Here is a 21,621-nt window from a genome sequence, read left to right on the forward strand (position 1 = left end):
AATACTACCTACTGTAGGAACATTATTCATAGAATTGTAAAATCATACTACACAGACCTGTAAAATTCATGGCAACAAAGTAACATAGCACGCAGGTTCTTTACTTGAAGTGTGTTAAAACCACAAAACATGTTAGGTCTAAGGCAAAAAGTAAATTCAATAGTGTGCAATTATTATAGGCCTATAGTAAACAATATAGAAGTTTCAACTCTCAAATGTACACCAAGGCCAAGTTTGTACACATCACTATTTCTATAATGTAAAACATTATGAGCATAATATAATGACTCTGTAAGCCCATACACCATTCACATGTTATAAGTACAGTGCTGCGATTTATCATTGACAAATGAAACATGCTTTGGTGGGTTTATAAATAACTTTTGAAAATGAATGACATATGCATTTTGCTTTTTGGCATAAGATTAAAATTTGAAACAGCTAATGGCTCTATCTATCTATTGATCTCTGTAGGGTAACTCCTTTGGCTAGGTTAGCCTGTGAAGATAAAATGGTTTACTTAGAGTAAAATGGAGGAAAAAACTTGTAGATCTAAAACTTCAAAACTCCATTAAAATGAACTTTTTATGGCGTTAGTGTTTATAGTCTGCCTTATGTTGTAGCCTCTAGTAAAGTATTGAGAATTGGTTTGTGTGAATTGATGACTAGCAACTTTAAGAGCTTGAATTTTACTCAAGATGTGCAGGTCTTTCAGCTCCCGTCTGCTATCAAAGGTTTCCCGATCCCTGCTTATCATATTAAAAGAAATGTTATCAAGAGTACTAAAGATTAGTACTCTTGATAGAGTACTATTAGATTGGTTTTTTCTAGATATTTGGATAGGTTTTTAACTTTTTAATCTGAGTGTATACTGGACTTATTTCAGATGCAGACAAAATACGAATTAGTCTTAAACCTATATGTGTAGTAGCTGACTATCATATACATTCAGCAACTGTTTTGCATCAAAACGTACTAAAATCAACTCGTACTAGCGTTGTGATATGTGTGACATCGTTGAAAACGCTTTGGCCAAAAAGAAAGCTGCACCCTATTGTATGGCAACAATTATTTAACGGTTTTCTTTCGTTGTCTTTTCAAGTGTTTACAGCTGTAGCACATCTATGCTACTGCTTTTAGACAGCTGCATAAACGCACTTTGCTGTTTTCGATACTGCCCATAAGATGCAAGGACACATGACCTATTTGAAAGTCAGAAGCACAATTAAAATATATTGGTAACCAACACTACCAACAATTCTTTATGTCAAAGCTTTCAATGCCAAAGTGTCCACCACAAAATAGGTGAAGTAAAACCTCACACCCAGCTTGTCTCAAGCATGTAATACAGTAATAATTAACATAACTGCTTTACTCAGAAGTAAATTCTGCAAAAGACCAAAGAAATTTTCAGGCCGATATTGATGCAGCCTATGATTGGTCAACTAAATGGAAAATGCCCTTTAACTCAGCCAAGTGTGAACTGATAATATTTGGAAACTTGGAGCAACAACAGCCACAATGTTTACTGGGTAATAGGACTCTTACATATGTTGATACTGTAAAATGTCTTGGTGTCACCTTACAGTCTAACCTACGCTTTGATGCACACATTATTGAGAAAACCAACAAAGCTTCCAAGGTTCTTGGATGCATCAAACACACCCTATACGATGCACCATCACAGTCTAAACAACTTGCTTATACAACTTTGTGTCATCCTGTGCTGGAATATGTTTGTACAGTATGGGATCCGAGTGACAGACAGACAGAACATAACTTGGAAATGGTTTAAAACCGAGCAACACAAATCATAACCAATCTTAAAGGTAGAGATAGTGTCAGCAACATCCATGAGAAGCAAGGTTTACAATCGCTTGAATCCAGAAGAAGAAATCAGAGAGTAGCTTTACTGATGAAGATTCTATCACATGAAAGTAAGCATAATGTGCTAGCTTCTGCTTATGATGAGCTTACTACTGACAGAAAGGATACTGCCATAATCACACGTGCTGCTACCCGTGGTGAACCAACATCAATATATGCCGTGACTCGCCTCTTTCATAACAGTTTCTTACCCAAAACCGTTAGACTTAAGACTTAAATCTCAGACTGAAACATAACTCAGCCTAATGCTGGAATCTAGGTGAACCAAAGTCTTAACCAAATTTTTACTCCTGAAGCACTTTTTCAAGGCCCCAGGGGCTAATTACAAGTGTACGATTACTATCGAGTAAGTAACGAGTAAGTAACAACGTCGCAAGCGAGAGACTACTAGGAGTTCCAAATTCGCGCTTATAAAAATAGTTTAATTTGAACTGACAATATAACGCTATTCTATAGCCAAATCTACCTTGCCGCAGAACACCAGATCACGTGGTACAAAACCTACAGATAAGCTTCGTTACTAAAAGCAATTATAACCTAATAAATACCTATATAGGTCAGATTGTTATATGAGTTAACGGGCAAACTTATTTTTATCGTAGCACTAAAGGTTTTACTTTACTGAGTGTATCGCAGTAAAGAGAAAATCTAGCAAGCCTGTTGTAACAAGAAACTCCAATGTGGGATGGAGGAGCAATTTATTACATTAGAAGTTCGTGAAATCATCAATGGCGCGTTTTATCCTGTAAGTAATGCAGCAGTCAAATTACTGATTATATTATCTTATTTGTAATACGTGAATGTTGTAAAAGTCGTAAACTCGTAATTCTACAGTTGGTGTTACTGCAAACAATTTCTTTTTGACCGTCAAGTAGTATTATTGTGATAAAATATTAAGTGAAAGAGCTGTGCATTTTTAACAAATGAGTTAAGACTTTATTTTGTGACAGTCGTAACCGCCATCTAAACACCTGTTAAAACACAGTTTGACATGAATTGTCGATTTGATCAAAAAATAACTTCTTTTGCAAGACAAGATTTGACAGCATGCTGTTAGAATTTGAACAAAGATGCATCAAATAACGTGAAAGAAAACTTTCAAATCACGTTTTATTGTTCTTATTAGATCGTGCAGAGTTCTAGCATCGAAATGCCGTTGGTTGCACCTAATACCGAATATTGGTTTTTAAAAACTTTCAAGAGAGCTTATCTATATAGAGAGAAGGATAATTTACGCATCAAATGTTATACACTGGAGTATTTTTCTTTGTCCAACGTTAGCCAGACTGACATGCACCTCTGAAATTTTCAAGGTGCTTCCGCTGCTTTGTCTTGTTGGGGTGAGGCAGTCTGAGCTACAACACTTTTAATGTTTTTCATATTCTCTGTCCTTCTCTTGAGGATAATTCCTGCGACCAATTTAGGTCTGAGGAAATAAAATGTCACTCAGAGGCCCTTTATTCAGAAAAAACAAAGATGCATACATACTGACATGTTTAGCTGCATGACGCATTTTGAAAGACCTTGAGCAATATTAAGAGAATTATTTGCCTATTTTTAGAACTGGTTCCTACGCAGAGTCTGTTGATGTTGAATGACTTGGAATGACCTGATTATAGATGTTGTTGTAAATTGACAGTTAGAATAAACACTTGAGGACTTTTCATATAGGTATTCATTTTCAGAAGTGCTGACACTTGTTCTAGGTTAAGTCAGGGTTCATTCCTATTCACTATTATCTACATTCACTCTCACACCAATTTTAAATATACTCCAGACGCATTGTTTTGACCAAAGACCAAAGTTCATTGTGTCTTTTTACTTGGTGACTGATTTACTAGCAAGCAGTGTTTTGTTTGGTCATCTGACAAATCTTTAACCATGAGATTTTTTAAGGCTTTTGAAAAAAGTTGTCTGAAACTGATTCGCTGCAGAGTTATATGACTATTCCTAAGTTAGACTTCTTCTGATAAGTGGCATTATTTGCTCAAATATATATTTAATATTTAATAAAAAGTCAAAAAAGTATAGAAGTAAACAAATACATTATTTTAAACGATATTCACATAAAAAGTTTCAATTTTACTTGAAGTTCTGCCAGTCTAAGAGCATAATTTTACACCTGTTCAGAAACCGGTGTAAGTTCATAATTTTAATGGCCGATGTCCTAAGTTGTCGTCTGAACTGATGCGTCCACTGATGTTCCTCAGATAACTGTCTAACTTTAGCTAATATATTACTAATTGTTAGATTTTTAATAGACAAAAATAGAATGTATTGAGAAATATAAAAGAAAGTGAAGGACAAATCTGGTTTGTGTTACTCTAGCAGTGTTATAACATTATAATCACAATTTTATTGTTAGAATCAGTTTAAATGGAGTTGGTGAGATAGGTCAAAGCGTATAGTTGAAAAAATACTGATGTTTATGAGTTTTGTTATGTATTTAATCTCTTTTAGGCATTTCTAAAAGATGTCACTGATGATGGACTTGTTGTTGTCTATCCCAATAAGTAAGTTTTATACGTCTGTGGTAACTTAGCGGATTCTTTCACGACCTTGGCTTATTGTGCTATTACTATTTTCTGACAATGGCGACACAACTCCGTTTATCTTAAGTTTACTTGAAGCTGATGTCACTGCAAAAAATATAGACAGAACCCGCTGGTCATGTAGCGGAAGTGCATGATATTTGTACTTGCTCTTCTGTCATAATTAGCTAGCTAAGAGTAAGCGAGTGTCTTATAATATAACCCAAAAGAAAGTAGGCCTAGTTGGACTTGAAGTAAATACCTTTATCACCGTAAAATAATATAACACTATTTGAATAACAATTGTTTGAAACCTAATTATTAAACACAAATATCCAATTCTAGTAACAATCTTCATAATAAAAATTGATTTCTCTATATCAAGAACAACATATTGAGCTTGTGTTTGATTTTCAGTTAGCGGAGTGTTTGTTGGGCGTCTGAAACCACTACTAATGTTTCGCATGGTGTGCTATTTTATTTTTGTCTCCAGTATGTTTCAGCCCTTGGATGGTTGTAATTTGTGTTTACATATATGACAATTCGTTATCACTATCATGTTTGTTTTGTAGCCGTCTGTGCCAATGGTGTGACTAATAATTGGCTAGCTAGTTTTATAGTAGCTTGTTTTCTTTGGTTTTAAACATTCATGTTTTGTTTGTTAAATTCTAGTTATCCCTTCCTTCGGAATTGTCCCAATAAGCGAGCGAAGTACATTTACCCTTTAGTTATCTAGCACCTTGAGATGGCTTATCAACTGACTCTGTAGTTATTTATCTTGCTTATCCCTACGTAGCTTGCGCTTTTCTCTCTTGAGTTGAATGGATACAGAAGTCTTTAGTTCTCTTGTTAGAATATAGTGTGGAACTGCTAGGTAACTAGTAAGTCTTCAGCTCTCTTGTTAGTAAAATATAGCATGGAACTGCTAGGTCACTAGTAAGTCTTCAGTTCTCTTGTTAGTAAAATATGGCTTGGAACTGCTAGGTCACTAGTAAGCCCCTAGTTCTCTTGTTAGTAGAATATAGCGTGGAACTGCTAGGTCACTAGAAAGTCCCTAGTTCTCTTGTTAGTGGAATATAGCGTGGAACTGCTAGGTCACTAGTAAGTCTTCAGTTCTCTTGTTAGTAGAATATAGCGTGGAACTGCTAGGTCACTAGTAATGATCTGCTAGTAGAAAGACAATTGGCGCAATTACTCTAGTTTTATCTCATGAACGGTTTGCACTGAGCATGCCCAATGTATCACTCAAATGTCAGCCGTTTATGGAGTTATCAAGGCTAATTATAGCAACTCCAATAAGTAAGGTGAATCATTTTTACCTGAAGTTGCTTCTCCCACTCTTCTGATACTTACTAGTAGTTAAGACCCTTTCAACTTGTTGGTTTGTCCTAAGCATGTTTTGAGTAGCATGCTGGTGTCCCGGCTATACAATCTACTCTGAGGAATTCATGAAGTTGTAAGACGTTGCTTTCTGTTTTAGCTGGAAGCCAGAAAGAAAGATAGAATACTCAGAAGCAAGGCTTCCTTATAATGTCGTAACCCCTATACACGAATATGTAGAAAATCAAGACATCGAGGTGAGTAGCGTAGAGAGATATTACTTCGAGAGATATTACTTCGCATTGCTGCTGACCTCTTGACCTGGTTAATTGGTATTAGTTAAAGATGTGGTAAGAGAGAGAGAGTAAGTTGAGTTACCTAATGCTAATCAAGTACGGTCTGTAAATGCATGGCAGGCTAGCATCAGTGTGACAGGTGAATGCATTATTCAAACGGTAGAGGCAGCAATTAATTGCTCGAGTTTTGTCATGCTTCATCGCCTTAGGGTCATATTCACACTATTGATCGGTGTATCGCGGACCTTGCTTTCATTATTGAATATATAGTTAGGGATTTCCCCTACCTCTTTGTTATATTCTTGTCTATCATAGTTCCTTTTTGATAAAGTACTAGAAGCGATATGTCTCTACTATCTACGATATGTCTCTACTATCTACGGATCTACGAGGGGTGGAGAGTTTGCATATCTTGAGCTTTGCCGTCTTGTTTTGTTTTAATTGGGCTACCAAGGAAGCTTGTGGCTTGTTTGTATAGCATTGCCTTCCTTTTCTCTCTCCTCTCCATTGTCTTCATCACAATGTCATTCTGGTTGCCAGCAACGCCTAACAGTAAAAAAGTAATTTATGCTTAGCAAAACCACTGGCATCTTGGTGACATAGTATTGCAGAGGAAGGCTGGAAAAGGGATGATGAAGTGGATTACTAGTATTGCATCAATATTTGAAGAGCGCTTTGTATTCAGCCCTAACAATTGCTGTGTTCAATGTGTTTCCAGTAGTTGCTTGATCAGCTAGTTCTTGACAAGTCCACTGATTTTAAACAAGCCTTGTTTTAACTAGTTTTCATCAGGTGTCTTTCAGTTTGCTCTCACCAGGTGCTGTGTTAGCCAGCTTTCAACAGGTGCTGTTTTAGTCAGCATTCAACAGATTCAGTTTTGGTCAGTTTACATCAGATGCTGAAATAGCCATATTCCAGAAGGTTCTGTTTTAATCAGTTCGTCAGATGCTGCTTGAGAACATCTCTCGAGTTGTAAGTAAATATCACCTACCACCATATCACCTGTGGCCATGCCTGTAAAAAATTTCACATATCTTTTCTGTTTTTACCTCCAGGCTTTCTCTCGCACCTCTTCTCAGGAGCCAGATGGCTGGTGGCAGGCCAGAGTTAAGATGCTCAAAGGAGAGTTCTGTGTAGTTGAATACTCCGCAGACGGTGTGGCCAAATATAATGAAATACTACCAGCAGAGAATCTGAGACCCGCTAACAAGTGGTAGGTTTGTTATATATATTATTTTAAACTGCCTCTCGTATTTGCTTGCCTTCTTGATATCGTTCTCTCTCGATTTTCTATTACATTGAATTTATTTTTTTTGCTGTCAGGAACAAGTAGAGCAATAACATATTTGAATAGATTAGATTTACATGAGGGGAGTCCTTCACTTACTGACACAATTTACATGAGGGGAGTCCTTCACTTACTGACACAATCCAATAGATGTTTCATTTATTAATGATTTCAGATTAAAACAAATGACAACAGGCATTCACAGTTAGGATGCGCGCGCGTGTGTGTGTACTTGCATTTCTGCCCGTGTGAACCTTCGTACTTTTCAATGACTATATCACTGGTTATGTATTTAATTGCAAGATTTGGCAGGCACTGATACTTGTGTCATGAACAAGGACATGGTAGGTTTGTCTGATGACATAATCAATTCTTGATCTTTAATTTATACTAATTATTATGTCATCAATAATTTGCTTTTGTTTTTCAGCAAACCATTCACAAAGGACACAGTGCTGCGGTTTGCGCTTGATGTACCCAGTGACATGTGGGAGTTGTGAGTACTTAGTTATATAGTACTGACAAGGGCTGGCCACACCGCAACTGAAGCGAAGCTTTTTATGTTGGAAGCTACTTTTAGGGCGGTGGTTGAAGTAACCGGTCTAAAAGTTGGTGATCGGATGTATCGGTCATGCTCAATTTGGTTAGCTAACGATGACTGGAGCTTGTATCTAACTGAATAATAAATTATTACCAATCGCAATATTTTCATCGTAATATTTTCATCGCAATATTTTCAAGCCACTCGATTCAATTGTGTTCAGTATGCGATAGAGAGAAAGTAGTTGCAACGATGTTAAGTTTTTGCTTACAAACATTTGCTGCTTTATTCGAAACACGCCCACTTGTCAGTGTAGACACGCCCACTTGTCAGTATAGACACGCCCTCTTGACCATGTTGAAAGCTTCCTATAAGTTGCCGTGTAGCCATCATTGCTGTACTGATGTGAACGGTCACTTCAATATCTGTTCCTGCCGAGTTTAGATTATTTTGGGAAGTGTACATCGTATTTCTTTGTAATTGAGAATTTCTTCACATAAAGATTATACGAATATTTATCAAACCATAATCTTGTATATCTGAAACTTATCAGAAACAAATGGGTCGTTCTTTATGATAAGTAAAATGTTCTATATTGGAATTCCATATACCCTAGGAGTATACAGATATGTCATCTACATACATGTACATATACCTTAGTCGTATACAGATATGTCATCTACATACATGTACCATACTTTTCGGACTATTAGCCGCTACATTTTTCTGATTATTTGAGCCGTGCGGCTTATATAAGGGTGCGGCTATTCTGTGGCTTTTTATTTCATCGCTAGGGCGCATTAACCAGAATCTCCTGTTAGTGCGCCTCTAGCGGTGAAAGAAAATACGAAACAATGCCTAACGATACTGTTCCATTAGACACTAGGTTACAAACCGTTGTTTAATACGAAACTGTGCCATTAGGCACTGTTCCGTTCTAAACGGGAAAGTTGCTGCCGTGCTAAGAAGCACCGCCCTTAGTCAAAGGTGCGGTCTATGTATTGTTTTATTATCGTTTTTTTGGAAAATAAAGCAGATGCGGCTTATATAGGGGTGCAGTTTATAGTCCGAAAAGTACAGTACATATAGCTAGGAGGATGGATGCTGTGTGTGTCAAGAATGAGCTGGAGTGGTTCTTGTACTTCTCTTCCAGTCTGTGTTACTGATCTTCTAACTTATTCTAGAGTTTCAAATATTGCATGCTCTGGCAACAAGTGTAACTGCTACATGCCTTTCTTGGTCAATTGATCAACCCTCTCGGGAAACGAAAATATATTTATTTATAAGGAAATTAAGTTGCTACCAGAATGGATAATGAAACTTGCATCTACCTAGCTCTGGCGCACCTTTGACAATGCGAGTTTCAATCTTCTGCTCTAAAAATTGAATGGGTGATAAAGGGCCCTTTCTGATTTCCTATCGGATAAATTTATGCCCATTGGATTCCAATCCCATGTCTATAGCTTGTTTGGGGTGCACTTAGATCGAGTCACAGAGTTTTCATTGATAGCAGGTGACTGTATGCCTCTACTAGACTATATCGACGAGTCTTGTGTGATTTTTTTCATCATTTTTCTATTGTTGGCCCGCTACCTGACTACTGTAGTATAGGGTAACAAATAAATCTGATCTACAACAAAATGTTGGTAGTAAACTTGTTTGTAGGACTTCATTTAGCCGATAGAGCACTGACTGTGTCTGTCATTTTGTGCTAAAAGCGGCGTGTAGAGATACCCTTGAGTTTATGATAACTTGTTGGTTTAGAAAAGGTTCTCATCTCGTACCTCCAGTTAGGGACAAAGTTGCACATATTTGAGAGGTGCATGGATAGAAAATCCCGAAGCAACTAAGCATGGCCTTATCTGTATGTTGATATATTGCTGGTTACATGCTTACAGTTGTGGCAACCCAGGACTTCATGGTGACTTCAAGAAACTGTGCAATGCACCCGTAGTATATTATGATACAGACAAGCATACCCTAGTCGTCATGGTGAGTATGGATCCCTTTGATGACTGCCGTTTTCTATTGTTAGACCCTGTAATGTGCCTGATGGTTGTTGGTTACTAGACTATGTTGAGCATAGCTGCAAATGTTGTTCAGCTTAATTTGGAAGATAAAATTGAAAGGAGCGATCATCGCAAGCGGTGTTGACTTTCTCCATTGACATCTCTCTTAATGTTTAACTAGACGAGTGCCCGGGTGATTAAAACAGTCTTTGCACAAACAGTTTATTTTTATGTTAACATAGAACAACAGTTACCATTTTAACTTTTAAACTTCATTTCTTGAGAAAAGTGTTTTGTGCAGTTCAAATAAAATGAGAGAAAAAATAAAAATTTGGTAAGGTCGCTTGTCTACAAACTTGCAGTTGCAATCTTTGTTAGTTACAATCCAGTTTGAGGCGTCCTTTTTTAATTCCTGGATTTAACCAGCTATATCTGGGCAGACGAATAGCGACAAACATTGAGGTCTATATATAGATTATTCATCGTTATATGGATGAATGAGAAAGAGGACAACTTCAAACATTTTGGCAAGCCATGTTATTATCAAGACCGACCACCACAGACTGTAAAGACATCCTTGTTCAATAGGTTTTCTCTCTTGCAAAGACCAAACAAGTTGTGCTTCGGAAGGTTATTGGAACTCACTTTTAAAAGCAAACTTTCTTGCTAGCATGACTCCCACCATTTCCGCCTTACTTCCTCCTCTGCTATGCCCTCATTCACAAAAAACTCTCCCCACTTTCTCTCTTCTCCCTCTTATTTTCTCTTAATCTCTCTTTCTCAACCGTTCCATCCACCATTTATCTTTTCCTTGCCCTTTTTTCTTTTCATTTCTTCCTTTTCTCTCTTTTCTGTTGCCTTATATTCTTCCACATCTCACCCATCCCCTCTCTTTCTCCTTTAATCTCTATTTTCCCCTTCCGTGTCCTCATTTTTTCACTCAAATGCTGCCAATTTTTTCTCCCAATATTTTCTTACTCATGCTCTATTTCTTACTTTTACTTTCTCGTTCCATTCCCTCTATTCTTTCCCGTGTCTTCCACTCTCCTCGCTGGCTGTGGAAGCTGGTGACATTCCTATGGGTATTATAGCGAGTCTGGGCCTCATATCATTTTAGAGTGTAGATCCAATCTCTCACAAAAGGGCTGGCATGATGGCTGATATGCATATTAGGAATCTCAGGCAGAAAATGATGATAGAAAAAAAGATGGAGGAAACAAATAGGAGACTAGAATTTTCTAAGGTATATTTGTGTTCCTCTACTTAGTTTGGCACACGTGTTCTAAGGTGAAGTCTTAAAACAGTTTAGACTTGACATGCAAAGCTATGTCGTTGTGATGTTCATATTGTAAATCAGAACTGTTGTACATCAGAGCAAATATTCCTATAAGGAAATATTTATTATACATTGTTTACTTTGTTTCAGAGCATAAAAATAGCAATAGTTCCTTCAAGTGGCTCAAAGCGTTAGAGCAATTACATGTATATTGTGTAAACTAATCTGAAACACTAAACTATATGCAAAAAATGAACTAATGAACCTATATTAACCTTATACATGTAACTAATACCCTAGGACACTTATGTATTCGCGTCATCTAACTTTCGCGTTTTCGCGGAGTCATCCTCTCGCGAAAGTTTTATGAGCGAAACTAAACAATCATAACCAATGAGCGAAAACACGAAATTAAATAGCTTGTCATGATTAAATACCATTGGTGATTTTCTGAAATTTATTTAATATGGTATTTAATAATTTTTTTATAATAATAAATTTACTTTGTATACTTTTGTTCATCGATCAAATCAAATCACCATTAGTTTCCTTAAAAAAAGTAAAAGAGTAATTGCCTTCCTCCTCTGCTATTGTTGATAACATACTGTCAAAACATCTTCCATGTCAGGAGTCCAGAATTCTCGATAAACATGTAATCCTCTCAACCCACAATTGAAATCAAACTGAGCCATGGCCACCGGGTGCTATAAATACTTGAGATCTAATATTGGTACCACATCAGTCATGGCGGCAGTGACCTAGACCTCATTGATAGTCCAAGAAACAAATTGCACCAATCGATCAAATTGCAATATCGATCTCGTCTACACATTTCTACCTGTGGTTTACAAATACAAACTAGTCCCAAATTGAAAATTTTTCCTTACTAGTAAACTGGACCTGAGGAATCTAATTATGTTTGTTCCACTGCATTTATTTTCACATCACCATATTTTCGCACTCATTAGAGCTGCGAAATTAAGTAGCAGCGAAATATTACTCTCTATGCTACTCACGAAACTAAATACTAGCGAAATATAAGTGTCCTAGGGTAAATTATTGAAAATACTGAATTATAAGAAGTTTTGTGACATTGAATTCCAGTACTATTGTACTTTAGATAGCGCGTGACATCGTATTCCAGTATTATTACTTGTACTCTAGACAGTGTAGGACATCTTCTTTACCACTTCGTGTGAATAGAGCCTGTCAGTGGTTTTATCAATGTTTTTCCATTTACCTTAGATTGCAGTCACCAGCGCCTACAATGAAGAGTTCTCTGTGCCCGCTGACTTGGTAGGCTTAGCTATCGGAACTTACGGCAGCAACATGCATTTGGCAAGGGGTATAGAGGGTGTCACAGAAGTAGCATTTGACCGTGACCACAACACATTCAAGGTGAGTCCGCAACAGGTATCTCTGTTTTTGTGACACTTAATATGCTGATAGCTTCACAAGCATCAAAGCCTCAATCATAGTAATTAAAACAAGAGTCAGGGACAGCGAAATATTGATTATTACAAAACTAGTCAGGTCGCTATAAAATCAGATATTTTTTATGTAAATATATATGTAAACGTACCCATTAGTGTAAAATTTTACTTGTGGTCTCTGTGCCAGAGCAGCCCAGTCTTACCGATAGATCAAATGTGTGTTATATATGGTAGGCGTAAGGATAGGAAAACTATATGATAGAAACAGATTTTTACATGACTATTATTAGTTGCATATGTTCATTGTTGCCCAAAGGTTTAGTGTTCTTATCTCATAGTTGTTTATCAGACTACAGTCAAACACGGATAACTTGCCCACGAATAGATCGGACACATTGTTAACTCGAATGGATTTGTTTGGTCCATTCCCACGCAATGATTAATTGCTTTAGATAACTCAAACTTAACATCATTAACTCGAACATATTTTTGCCCAACGGCTACCGAGACGATTGTTATCACTTTAGAATATCACTTTAGAATATCACTTTATTCCAAGTCAGAGATAAACATCAACTTTTAGTAGTTTTTAGGCGTCATTATTACCATCATCGGCAAAATATTTTCATTAACGACTTTTCTAAAGGTTTGCAAAAAGTCTAATTTTACCAGACATCCACTTTGCGATGGCCTCTCGAAAGCAAGGGAAAGCGTAGAAACCTTCGGATAAACTTGAAGTAAAATCGGCAAAATTGATCTTGTTAAAGCACATCAATTACATAAATTTTTTTATCTTATATTTCAATACATCAGAGTCTTGGCTTTCGAATGAGTCATTGTTTGACATGATGAGACAGACATTGGTTGGTGTTATTAGGATTTCCCCAGAGCTCTACCGCAAAAATGTTCAATGGTATAGGCTCGAAAACTATGACGTCCCAATTTTCATATTCGGTGTTATGTGCTTTTACCGCCTATTTTATTGCTTACTGCTTATATTTATCAACTACGATAATGACGCTAGCGGCAGGCGAAGGTAGGACAACTCCAGAGAACCAATGAAGATGACAAAGGAATCAGTGTCATTAGCTCTCCATGTTCAGATTATTTCTATGATAAATAACTCAGATTCCAAGCACCATACTATGTTTTCCTGATGATATTATGCACTAGCCCTCTCTTTTTATTGTGATGTTGAGGGGCACGACTGAGACTAATTAATTTCAAGCATTGTGTGATCTCGCGAAAGTGCGATTGACATATAGTCCTAGGGTCACGCAACTGCAGGTCACAATTTAATCGATGTGATTTCATTACCTTTATCAACGATAGTATATTTATTGAAGCATAATTAATTAACCCAGAACATGTGTTTGTATTGGTCAGACGTTAGCACGATCCCTGGGCATTGTTGATTATCTAGAATCCTAGTTTATTATTAGCGCTTTCCGGGTTTAACTGCACCGATTGTCACAGAAAAGCGCAGCCTCAATGGCAGCGAAAGGGATCGACTACCTAAGGCTAAATAATAATTATGACATCACATTACCATGGGAACCACAACAAGTGTTTTTTATTGCTTTTGAACATACTTTTGACACCCTGTTTTTCATAGTTCTATTATTCTTTGTGTATTGAATATAGGCTCATTCGAAAGCCAAGACTGATGTATTGAACTATATAATAAAAAGATTGTGTAATTTATGTGCTTTAAAGCGCTCAGAAGAAAAAGATGTATTTTTTTCTTAGCGTTTAACTGCAATCAAGTTTTGCCAATTTTAATTTGAGAAATGCCCTGGTAGTCACAACAAACAAATCTCAAGTGATAAAAAAAATTTATACTTTCTGAGAAAATTTTTTAAAACTTCACATGAGAGGCCCTTCAACTTGCAACAAGCAATCTATGCTTTTGATTTATATATAGTTTGTATTTATACACGAATCTACTAATAAACACATGCACTTGTGACAGTGCTCTGATAACTCGAACACTTTCGTTCGGTCCCGTGATGTTTGAGTTATCCATGTTTGACTGTATCCAGATTATGCTTGGTTTTTATTGCACCATTTGGCTAGTTACCAAATGCGCCGCCTTCCTGCATTCCCTGCTAACAATGTTTGGTTCAATATATCGAGCACTTTTGCAGCGGCTATGCATGCAATAGAGCCTGAAACTGTTGTGTATTAACATTTCAGGTACTTGCAAAACTATATTTAAACGTGGACTAGAGGACTTCCTGTGATAAACATTCACTCTAATTTTCTGCGTTTCTGCTTTGGTGAAAACTTTTGAGCTTGTATGAGCAAAATAGATTAGTTGTGTCCAGTTAAATTGAAAGCCACAGTATGAACTTGACCTTGTCTAGAGGTCACCCGCCTTCCTATACATTTTACTACCAAGTACAGTCAAGCCTTGATTTGTGATGCATATAGAAACAACTGACGATTGTTCGTCTCTCCAGTGAAGAATTTGCTGACTTGTTTGTTCAAAACTGTTTTACGATGCTGCAGTGGGGTTTAAAGTATTTAGTAGCTTTATTCATGCGAATGGTATAATAAATTTCTCACCAATCCTGTTGAGAGATTTCAGCATCGTACTCAAACATTTTTGGCATACAAGGGGCTAAAAGAATAGTCAGATTCAATGTTTAATGTTGGTTTTATTAAGCCAACATCGACATCCTTGCAATTTTTAGTAAGTTTCTGAAGAGTAAAGTATGAGTATGGATTATAAGTAAATTGTAAGTAAATTTATTAGTTGAAAACGGTTGTCTATTACAGTACCTTGTTCATTATCAAATCATTTTAAATTTATTTTGTTTTTTTTATACAAACACTTTCTCAATAATAGCAATTGTTCAACCCTAAAGCCTTTCTCATAGAAAACTTGTCAGTTCAATTCAGGAGCTGACAGATCTATTAACTAAAACCTCAATTTTTGCGCACATTGGTTACTCTGACTTCATCAACCAACGCGTCATCATGGTCAACTTAGTTATGACCTTGTGGTTTAATCATGAAGGTTTGGTGGGTGTATTGAAGTGAGCCAAATTATTTACTGTGTAAAGATGACAGGGCTATGATGACCAGTTTGAGTATTTACCATATGGGTATTTACCCTTTGCTTTCACTTGATTTGCTACCTCAGCCAGCTAGTGTGCTCAGTTTTTGTATATCCAAATTTTTCATTACGTTTCGTGCTTGAATAGGCTGATATTTAAGTTGGCGTTGTATCATTCCTGCAGGTTTGTGGGGATACACAGGAAGCTGTGCAAAAAGCTAGGAATATTCTGGAATATAGTGAATCAGTTTACCAGGTGCCAGTTGAACTAGTGCCCAAAGTGATAGGCAAGAATGGTAAAAACATACAGGAGATAGTAGACAAGTCTGGTCTGGTCAGGGTGAAGATAGAAGGTGACGAGGAAGCGCAAGTAAGTCTTCCCTCTTTTATGCTTATATTCTTAGCCTTATCTTACTCATTGGATAAAGCTTTTAGGTTTGGTTGGTACTCGTGACTTGAATCCCCGTCGATCTCTAGATTTTTCTAAGTGGCGCTTGACAAGAAGGTTGATGAAATCCTATGATAAAAGTGTGTGGAAAAAGCTGAGTTTCGTTTAACTTGAAACAAACGAAAGTTTATGCAATAAATATTATTATATATGCAATATAGTAGGGATTTATTTCATTTCCAACCAGATAGTCTGTAGGTGGGTGTTTAAGAGGATGGTTCCCAGGTACCAGACGGCGTTATGAAATTAAATACTTCTAGCGATCAAGTGAAAAGCATAGAGCATGTGTGTGAGAAGTTTGGACAAAATTGGCCAAAAATGTGGAAACGCATGACGTTTCCGTATTAACACACATAAACACACAGATGTACACACGTGTGCACGGAGACCTGTGAATATGTGCGCACAGACACACACCTGCGCACAGACACACCACACGCATGTGCACATAGACAAACACATGCATACAGACACACGTATGCACAGACACACCACACACACACATACATACATGCACACAGACGCACATGTGCACAGACACACCACACACATGCATACATGCACACAGACACACATGTGCACAGACACACCACACACATGCATACATGCACACAGACACACATTTGCACAGACACACCACACACATGCACACAGACACACCACGCACATGCATACATGCACACAGACACACATGTGCACAGACACACCACACACATGCATACATGCACACAGAAACACATGTGCACAGACACACCACACACATGCATACATGCACACAGACACACATGTGTACAGACACACCACCACACACATGCATACATGCACACAGAAACACGTGTGCACAGACACACCACACACATGCATACATGCACACAGACACACATGTGCACAGACACACCACCACACACATGCATACATGCACACAGAAACACATGTGCATAGACACACCACATTCGTTTAAAATTTATTTATTTAGATTTAGTTAAATAGGGTAACCACGACTGACTTGAGTTGCTGCAATCACAATATACTAATATTACCCGAATTGGTATTCAGTAGATTTTAGTTTCTCAACAACATGTTCCCAAACAATGTGTTACGATAACAGCGCACCCTTGAATATTTTTGTAGCATGATTTCGAAAGATAACAACACTCTAGGAAATTCTTGGGCAGAGAAAGTAACACAGTATTAATGCACTATCTACCAAGTTACGTTCTCTGTCTTCGTCAAGTATATTGTCAGCTACCGATATTCTTTGCCGGATATTGTCAGCTACCGAACTATAAATTTCCGAATTCATGCTTGTCACTGACCTGCCCGACCTGTCACTGACCTGCCCGATCTGTCACTGACCTGTCACTGACTGCCTATATGCAAGCGAGATCAGCAGTTATAAAATTTTCCATGAGGAGATTACTCCTAATTGAAAAAAGATCTGTCTGTAAGGATTTGACAAATCATTCGGTTTACCAAGCTTACATGTAATATTCATGGGCTTGTGTAGCAGACAGTCCTACATATTCTGTATATGTTCCATCTATGTTACGTATTCCAGCTTGTCAGTAAAAAATTTGTTCATTTTTTTCGCATTCTAAATGAAGTTTTATTTATTGTATCCGCTCTATTCTGGGCGGTCTTCTTTGCAATACCAGTTCATGTAAATATCTCAGAAATATGTCAGTTTTGAGACAGCCAGGTGTATCCTTCCAGGCAAGCAAAGAAGACGGGCATCTACCATTCATATTTGTCGGTACGAAAGAGTGCATAGAGAATGCCAAATTGCTTGTTGAATATAACATCTCATGCCTCAGGAACCTTGAACATCTACAACAGGAGAAGGAGAGGCTAGACAAGGAGTTGAGGGCTGTAGAGCAGGGCTCTACTCACTTTCAGCAGAGGTAGTTATTTAACTCTATTGTTATATCATACATATTGTAACCTTCACATAGTCAGTGATATCGTAACTACACTTATTGCCTGAGGCATAGTGTCATGAATGAGGCATAGTGTCATGTAAATTGGTAGCATTATTGGTAAGATGATGACACACAATATGCCCTGGCAGGTCTACAGAACAAAAAATCAATACTCATAAACCGTTCCTAATTACATGATAAAGGTCCATAAACTGTTTTTAGAAGTGACAGTGAACCACCTGCAAGAAAAAATCGAGGTAGGGGTGGCGGAAGAACTCGGGGAGGACATAGAAAGGGTGGATACAACAGTGAACGAGAGGGGAGTGCCGGTGTAGCAAACAGTGACTACTCTGAAAATGAGCAGAACCCTAGGTCAACTAGAGGAAGGAATGGAGGCTGGAGTGGTCGGGGGAGGAAGGATAGGCAGCATGTTCCAGCGATTCCAGCTGAGCAAGAGGCTCCTATCGAGCCAATCAATTTTAACGGCGCACGAGAACGTATGTGCAAGGTCTTCTTTATAAAATGACTTCACAACTACAGTGAAGCCTCTACGTGTTAATTTAATTTTTTCATGCTTTGTATGTTAAAACATGCTTTGTATTTTAAAACAATCACAATATTGATGTAATAAGTTGTCATTTGTTTACTTTTACAGCCAAAAACACGTGCTAGCTACATTAATACAATACTACATGTAATTACACATAGTATTAAAACTACTATATTTTATAAATTGGTGTGTGAAATAAACCGGACCACTTCGTTGAGACACTAAATTTTTTATTTAAAACACTGGTACTCTAGTGAATTTAGTCGATATCCAAAAGTTATATATTAATTCTCATTTTGTCCTGATTTCAAAAATGTAAACCAAGATGCTATGAAATTATGTTTTTGAATAAGTACGCTAAATTCTGAACATTTAATTTTATTGGTTAAAGATAACAATCTGTACAGACGTGGTCACACCTCTAACATTCTTATTAGCTCGTCGCAAGTCACATACATGTATATCACTGATATAATATATATTCTATGGATATTGACTAAATTCACAATGAGTAGCAACGTGGTAAATGAGAGTTTTAGTTTTCCAACAATCGGTCCAGTTTATTTCACACGCCGTCACACCGTTGTATGATGAATTTTAGTAAATACTTTAATAAGAAAAATATCAACGCACAAGGTTTTTATTGATGGTGGTGAAGAAACAAATATAACCCTGGCGATTCTGAAGATGGTTGTTACGAATATAGAATTGGTGGTGCGGTGATAAGGACATACTGCTTGACTTGATTAACTTAGAATAGATGAAATTTCAATTAGATTGACTTCAATCTTTTTTTGTTTTGCATTTTTGTTTAAATTCGGCTTCGACATTTTTACTGTTTAACTACTTTGAAAAACATAGAACATCATTTCTTGGAAACTACTTCAGTTGTAGAGCGAAATAAATACGTCGTATATTGAAACAGTTGTATTTTAAGGTAAGTAGAGGTTCTACTGCATCACGATTTGTTTCACCCGTTATTTTATGGAACATCTATTTAGTTGTTTGGGTTGTAGCGATGAGTGATTGGTCTGTGGAGGTGAGCGGAGCAGAGGAAAATAACAAGAGAGAAGGCGGCGGCGGACACCACTACAGTGATGAGAGGAGCAACAGACAGAACAAGGGTTATGGAAGAGACAGAAGGAGGCAGCACAAGGAAGATGACCTTACTGTGTTGGACAACAATGAAGTATCCAGTGTTGCCAGTCAGGAACTAGGTAATGATTGCTCAAGTGATTAGAAGTTGCCTCAGTTGTATGCTGATGTTTACAGTCCTAACAAACTAGCTAACTTCTAACCTAAATATATATATATATATATATATGTACTGTATTCGTTCTTATTCACGTATAACATTCAAACACGTACAAGTCTTAATCCCATATTTGACATGAAAAACAGTACAAAGTTTGCTTGGTATCTTCATTCATTGCAATCAGGAATGATATATTTTCAATCCACAGTTCTTTTTCCATAAGCTTCAGCAAAGTCCATAACCTTAGTTTAAAAACAACACCATCATACAAATGCCTTCCTTTAGAAGCCAAAATGTCAAAAAAATTTGCAAATTACATGCTTGTTGCTGATTTGTATCATATGGCATCGTAGTCATGTGCAAAAGCATGTTTTAATTAGGTATGTGGACCACATGCAATAGCTTGTAGAAAGCAATAGCGAGGAAATATCTAGGAAAAATTTACAGTATTCGTGTTTAAGCCTCGCTTGACTTTTGGGTGATATTTGACTGCCAAAAATGGGACATATTCTCAAGTGAATATGGTACATCTGATTGAGTCGGCTTGTTGCAGAGGAGGAGACCATGCCTCCGCCAGGTGCTCGCAGATATAGGAAAAACCGAAACAGGGGCAAGCTCAATAGGTCAGGGAGTCAGCGCGAGAAACTGTGTGATGGTGATGATAAACCATCATCATCAACAACCACCAACACAGTTACCAACCACGACAGGTGAGTGTTGAAAATCATGCTGAATTAGCAGTATTACTGCTACCATTACTAGTAATAGTAATATTAAAGGTGCTAGTAACAGTTACAGTACTAGTACTAGTCATGGTAGTAGTAATAGAAGTAGTAATACTATTGCTAGTACTAGTATTACTAATAGTATTACGTTGCAGGGTTTGACTGAAAAGGTAATAGAGATATATGATATGATATATAATTCTTTAATATTTATGTTACTTATTATGTTTAAATAACTTTTAGCAGTACCACAACAAGAATCGTGGCGGTTCTAACCTCTGCAAAAGTCACAGAACATATTTGTGAACTAGAGCTACTCTAGTTCAGTGGGTTCTTTAGCAAGTCGTTACTTATCAGGAGACAAAACAAACACGTCCTAACTTACTGAGCTTCAAGCCGTCAGCGAGTCACTAGAAGATCCCTTCTCCCGGTCTCGCGCTTTTCTCCTTACCTCCGGTCAAGCTGGAGTTGTAGCGAGCCGATAATATCACATCCTCCTTTGTTTGATGGAAGCGACTTTCTCACAGGGGATGTTCATCTAGATTCTGGGAGATCCCGTGAGGTCTAGTCCTCTGCAGCCTGTATAGCCTGTAGGCGACTACTTGCTGGTCTTCTGCACTCTCAAGTGCACATGGGTAAACGTGGGTTTCCCCCAGAGTCTGGTGTCTCTGTGAGTAGAGCCTGGTAATTCTACTTTGCTTCTAGGGCGCTTCGGTACTCCGGGTATCCTTGGAAACGCGAGGTTTAGGAAAAGGAGTCTGGGAACTCCTTTAAAAGGGTTGAGAGTCTAGGATCTCTCCAAATGTCGCCGAGAGTCTGGAATCTCTCCGACGTGACTTCCCACCTTGTGAAGATCACACCGCGCTTTCTCCTGGACCGAGCAACAGGTCCTCGTTGGCAGTGTTCATGTATTCTCTCTCTCCCGCCCAGTCTCCTTCTAGAGAAAGGTCTCTGGCTGTGTTGGTTGGTTCAGCGCGGTCTCCTGTGGACAGGTTTCCGGCCGAAGTCGCCTGTTCAGCACGATCTCCTGCAAGCAGGTATCCGACTACAGTCACCTGTTCAGCACGGTCTCCTGCAAGCAG

At 37.7% G+C, this 21,621-nt stretch overlaps 1 protein-coding gene across 1 annotated transcript in view; it reads left to right on the forward strand.

Moving 5' to 3' along the window:
• The first annotated feature begins 2,520 nt into the window (after positions 1-2,520).
• Positions 2,521-21,621, forward strand: part of LOC137406224 (RNA-binding protein FXR1-like) — a 33,622-nt gene continuing 14,521 nt past the window's right edge. Inside the window, exons 1-13 of the mRNA XM_068092758.1 lie at positions 2,521-2,632; positions 4,348-4,400; positions 5,899-5,995; positions 7,090-7,247; positions 7,753-7,818; positions 9,762-9,855; positions 10,990-11,115; positions 12,394-12,546; positions 15,827-16,012; positions 17,804-17,991; positions 18,232-18,506; positions 19,576-19,776; positions 20,368-20,524. Coding sequence (XP_067948859.1) covers positions 2,573-2,632; positions 4,348-4,400; positions 5,899-5,995; positions 7,090-7,247; positions 7,753-7,818; positions 9,762-9,855; positions 10,990-11,115; positions 12,394-12,546; positions 15,827-16,012; positions 17,804-17,991; positions 18,232-18,506; positions 19,576-19,776; positions 20,368-20,524 — 1,814 coding nt within the window. The 5' untranslated portion in view covers positions 2,521-2,572. The remainder of the gene's footprint in view (positions 2,633-4,347; positions 4,401-5,898; positions 5,996-7,089; positions 7,248-7,752; positions 7,819-9,761; positions 9,856-10,989; positions 11,116-12,393; positions 12,547-15,826; positions 16,013-17,803; positions 17,992-18,231; positions 18,507-19,575; positions 19,777-20,367; positions 20,525-21,621) is intronic.

Source organism: Watersipora subatra, chromosome 10, assembly GCF_963576615.1.
Source record: "Watersipora subatra chromosome 10, tzWatSuba1.1, whole genome shotgun sequence".
Classification (NCBI taxonomy): Eukaryota; Metazoa; Bryozoa; class Gymnolaemata; order Cheilostomatida; family Watersiporidae; genus Watersipora; species Watersipora subatra.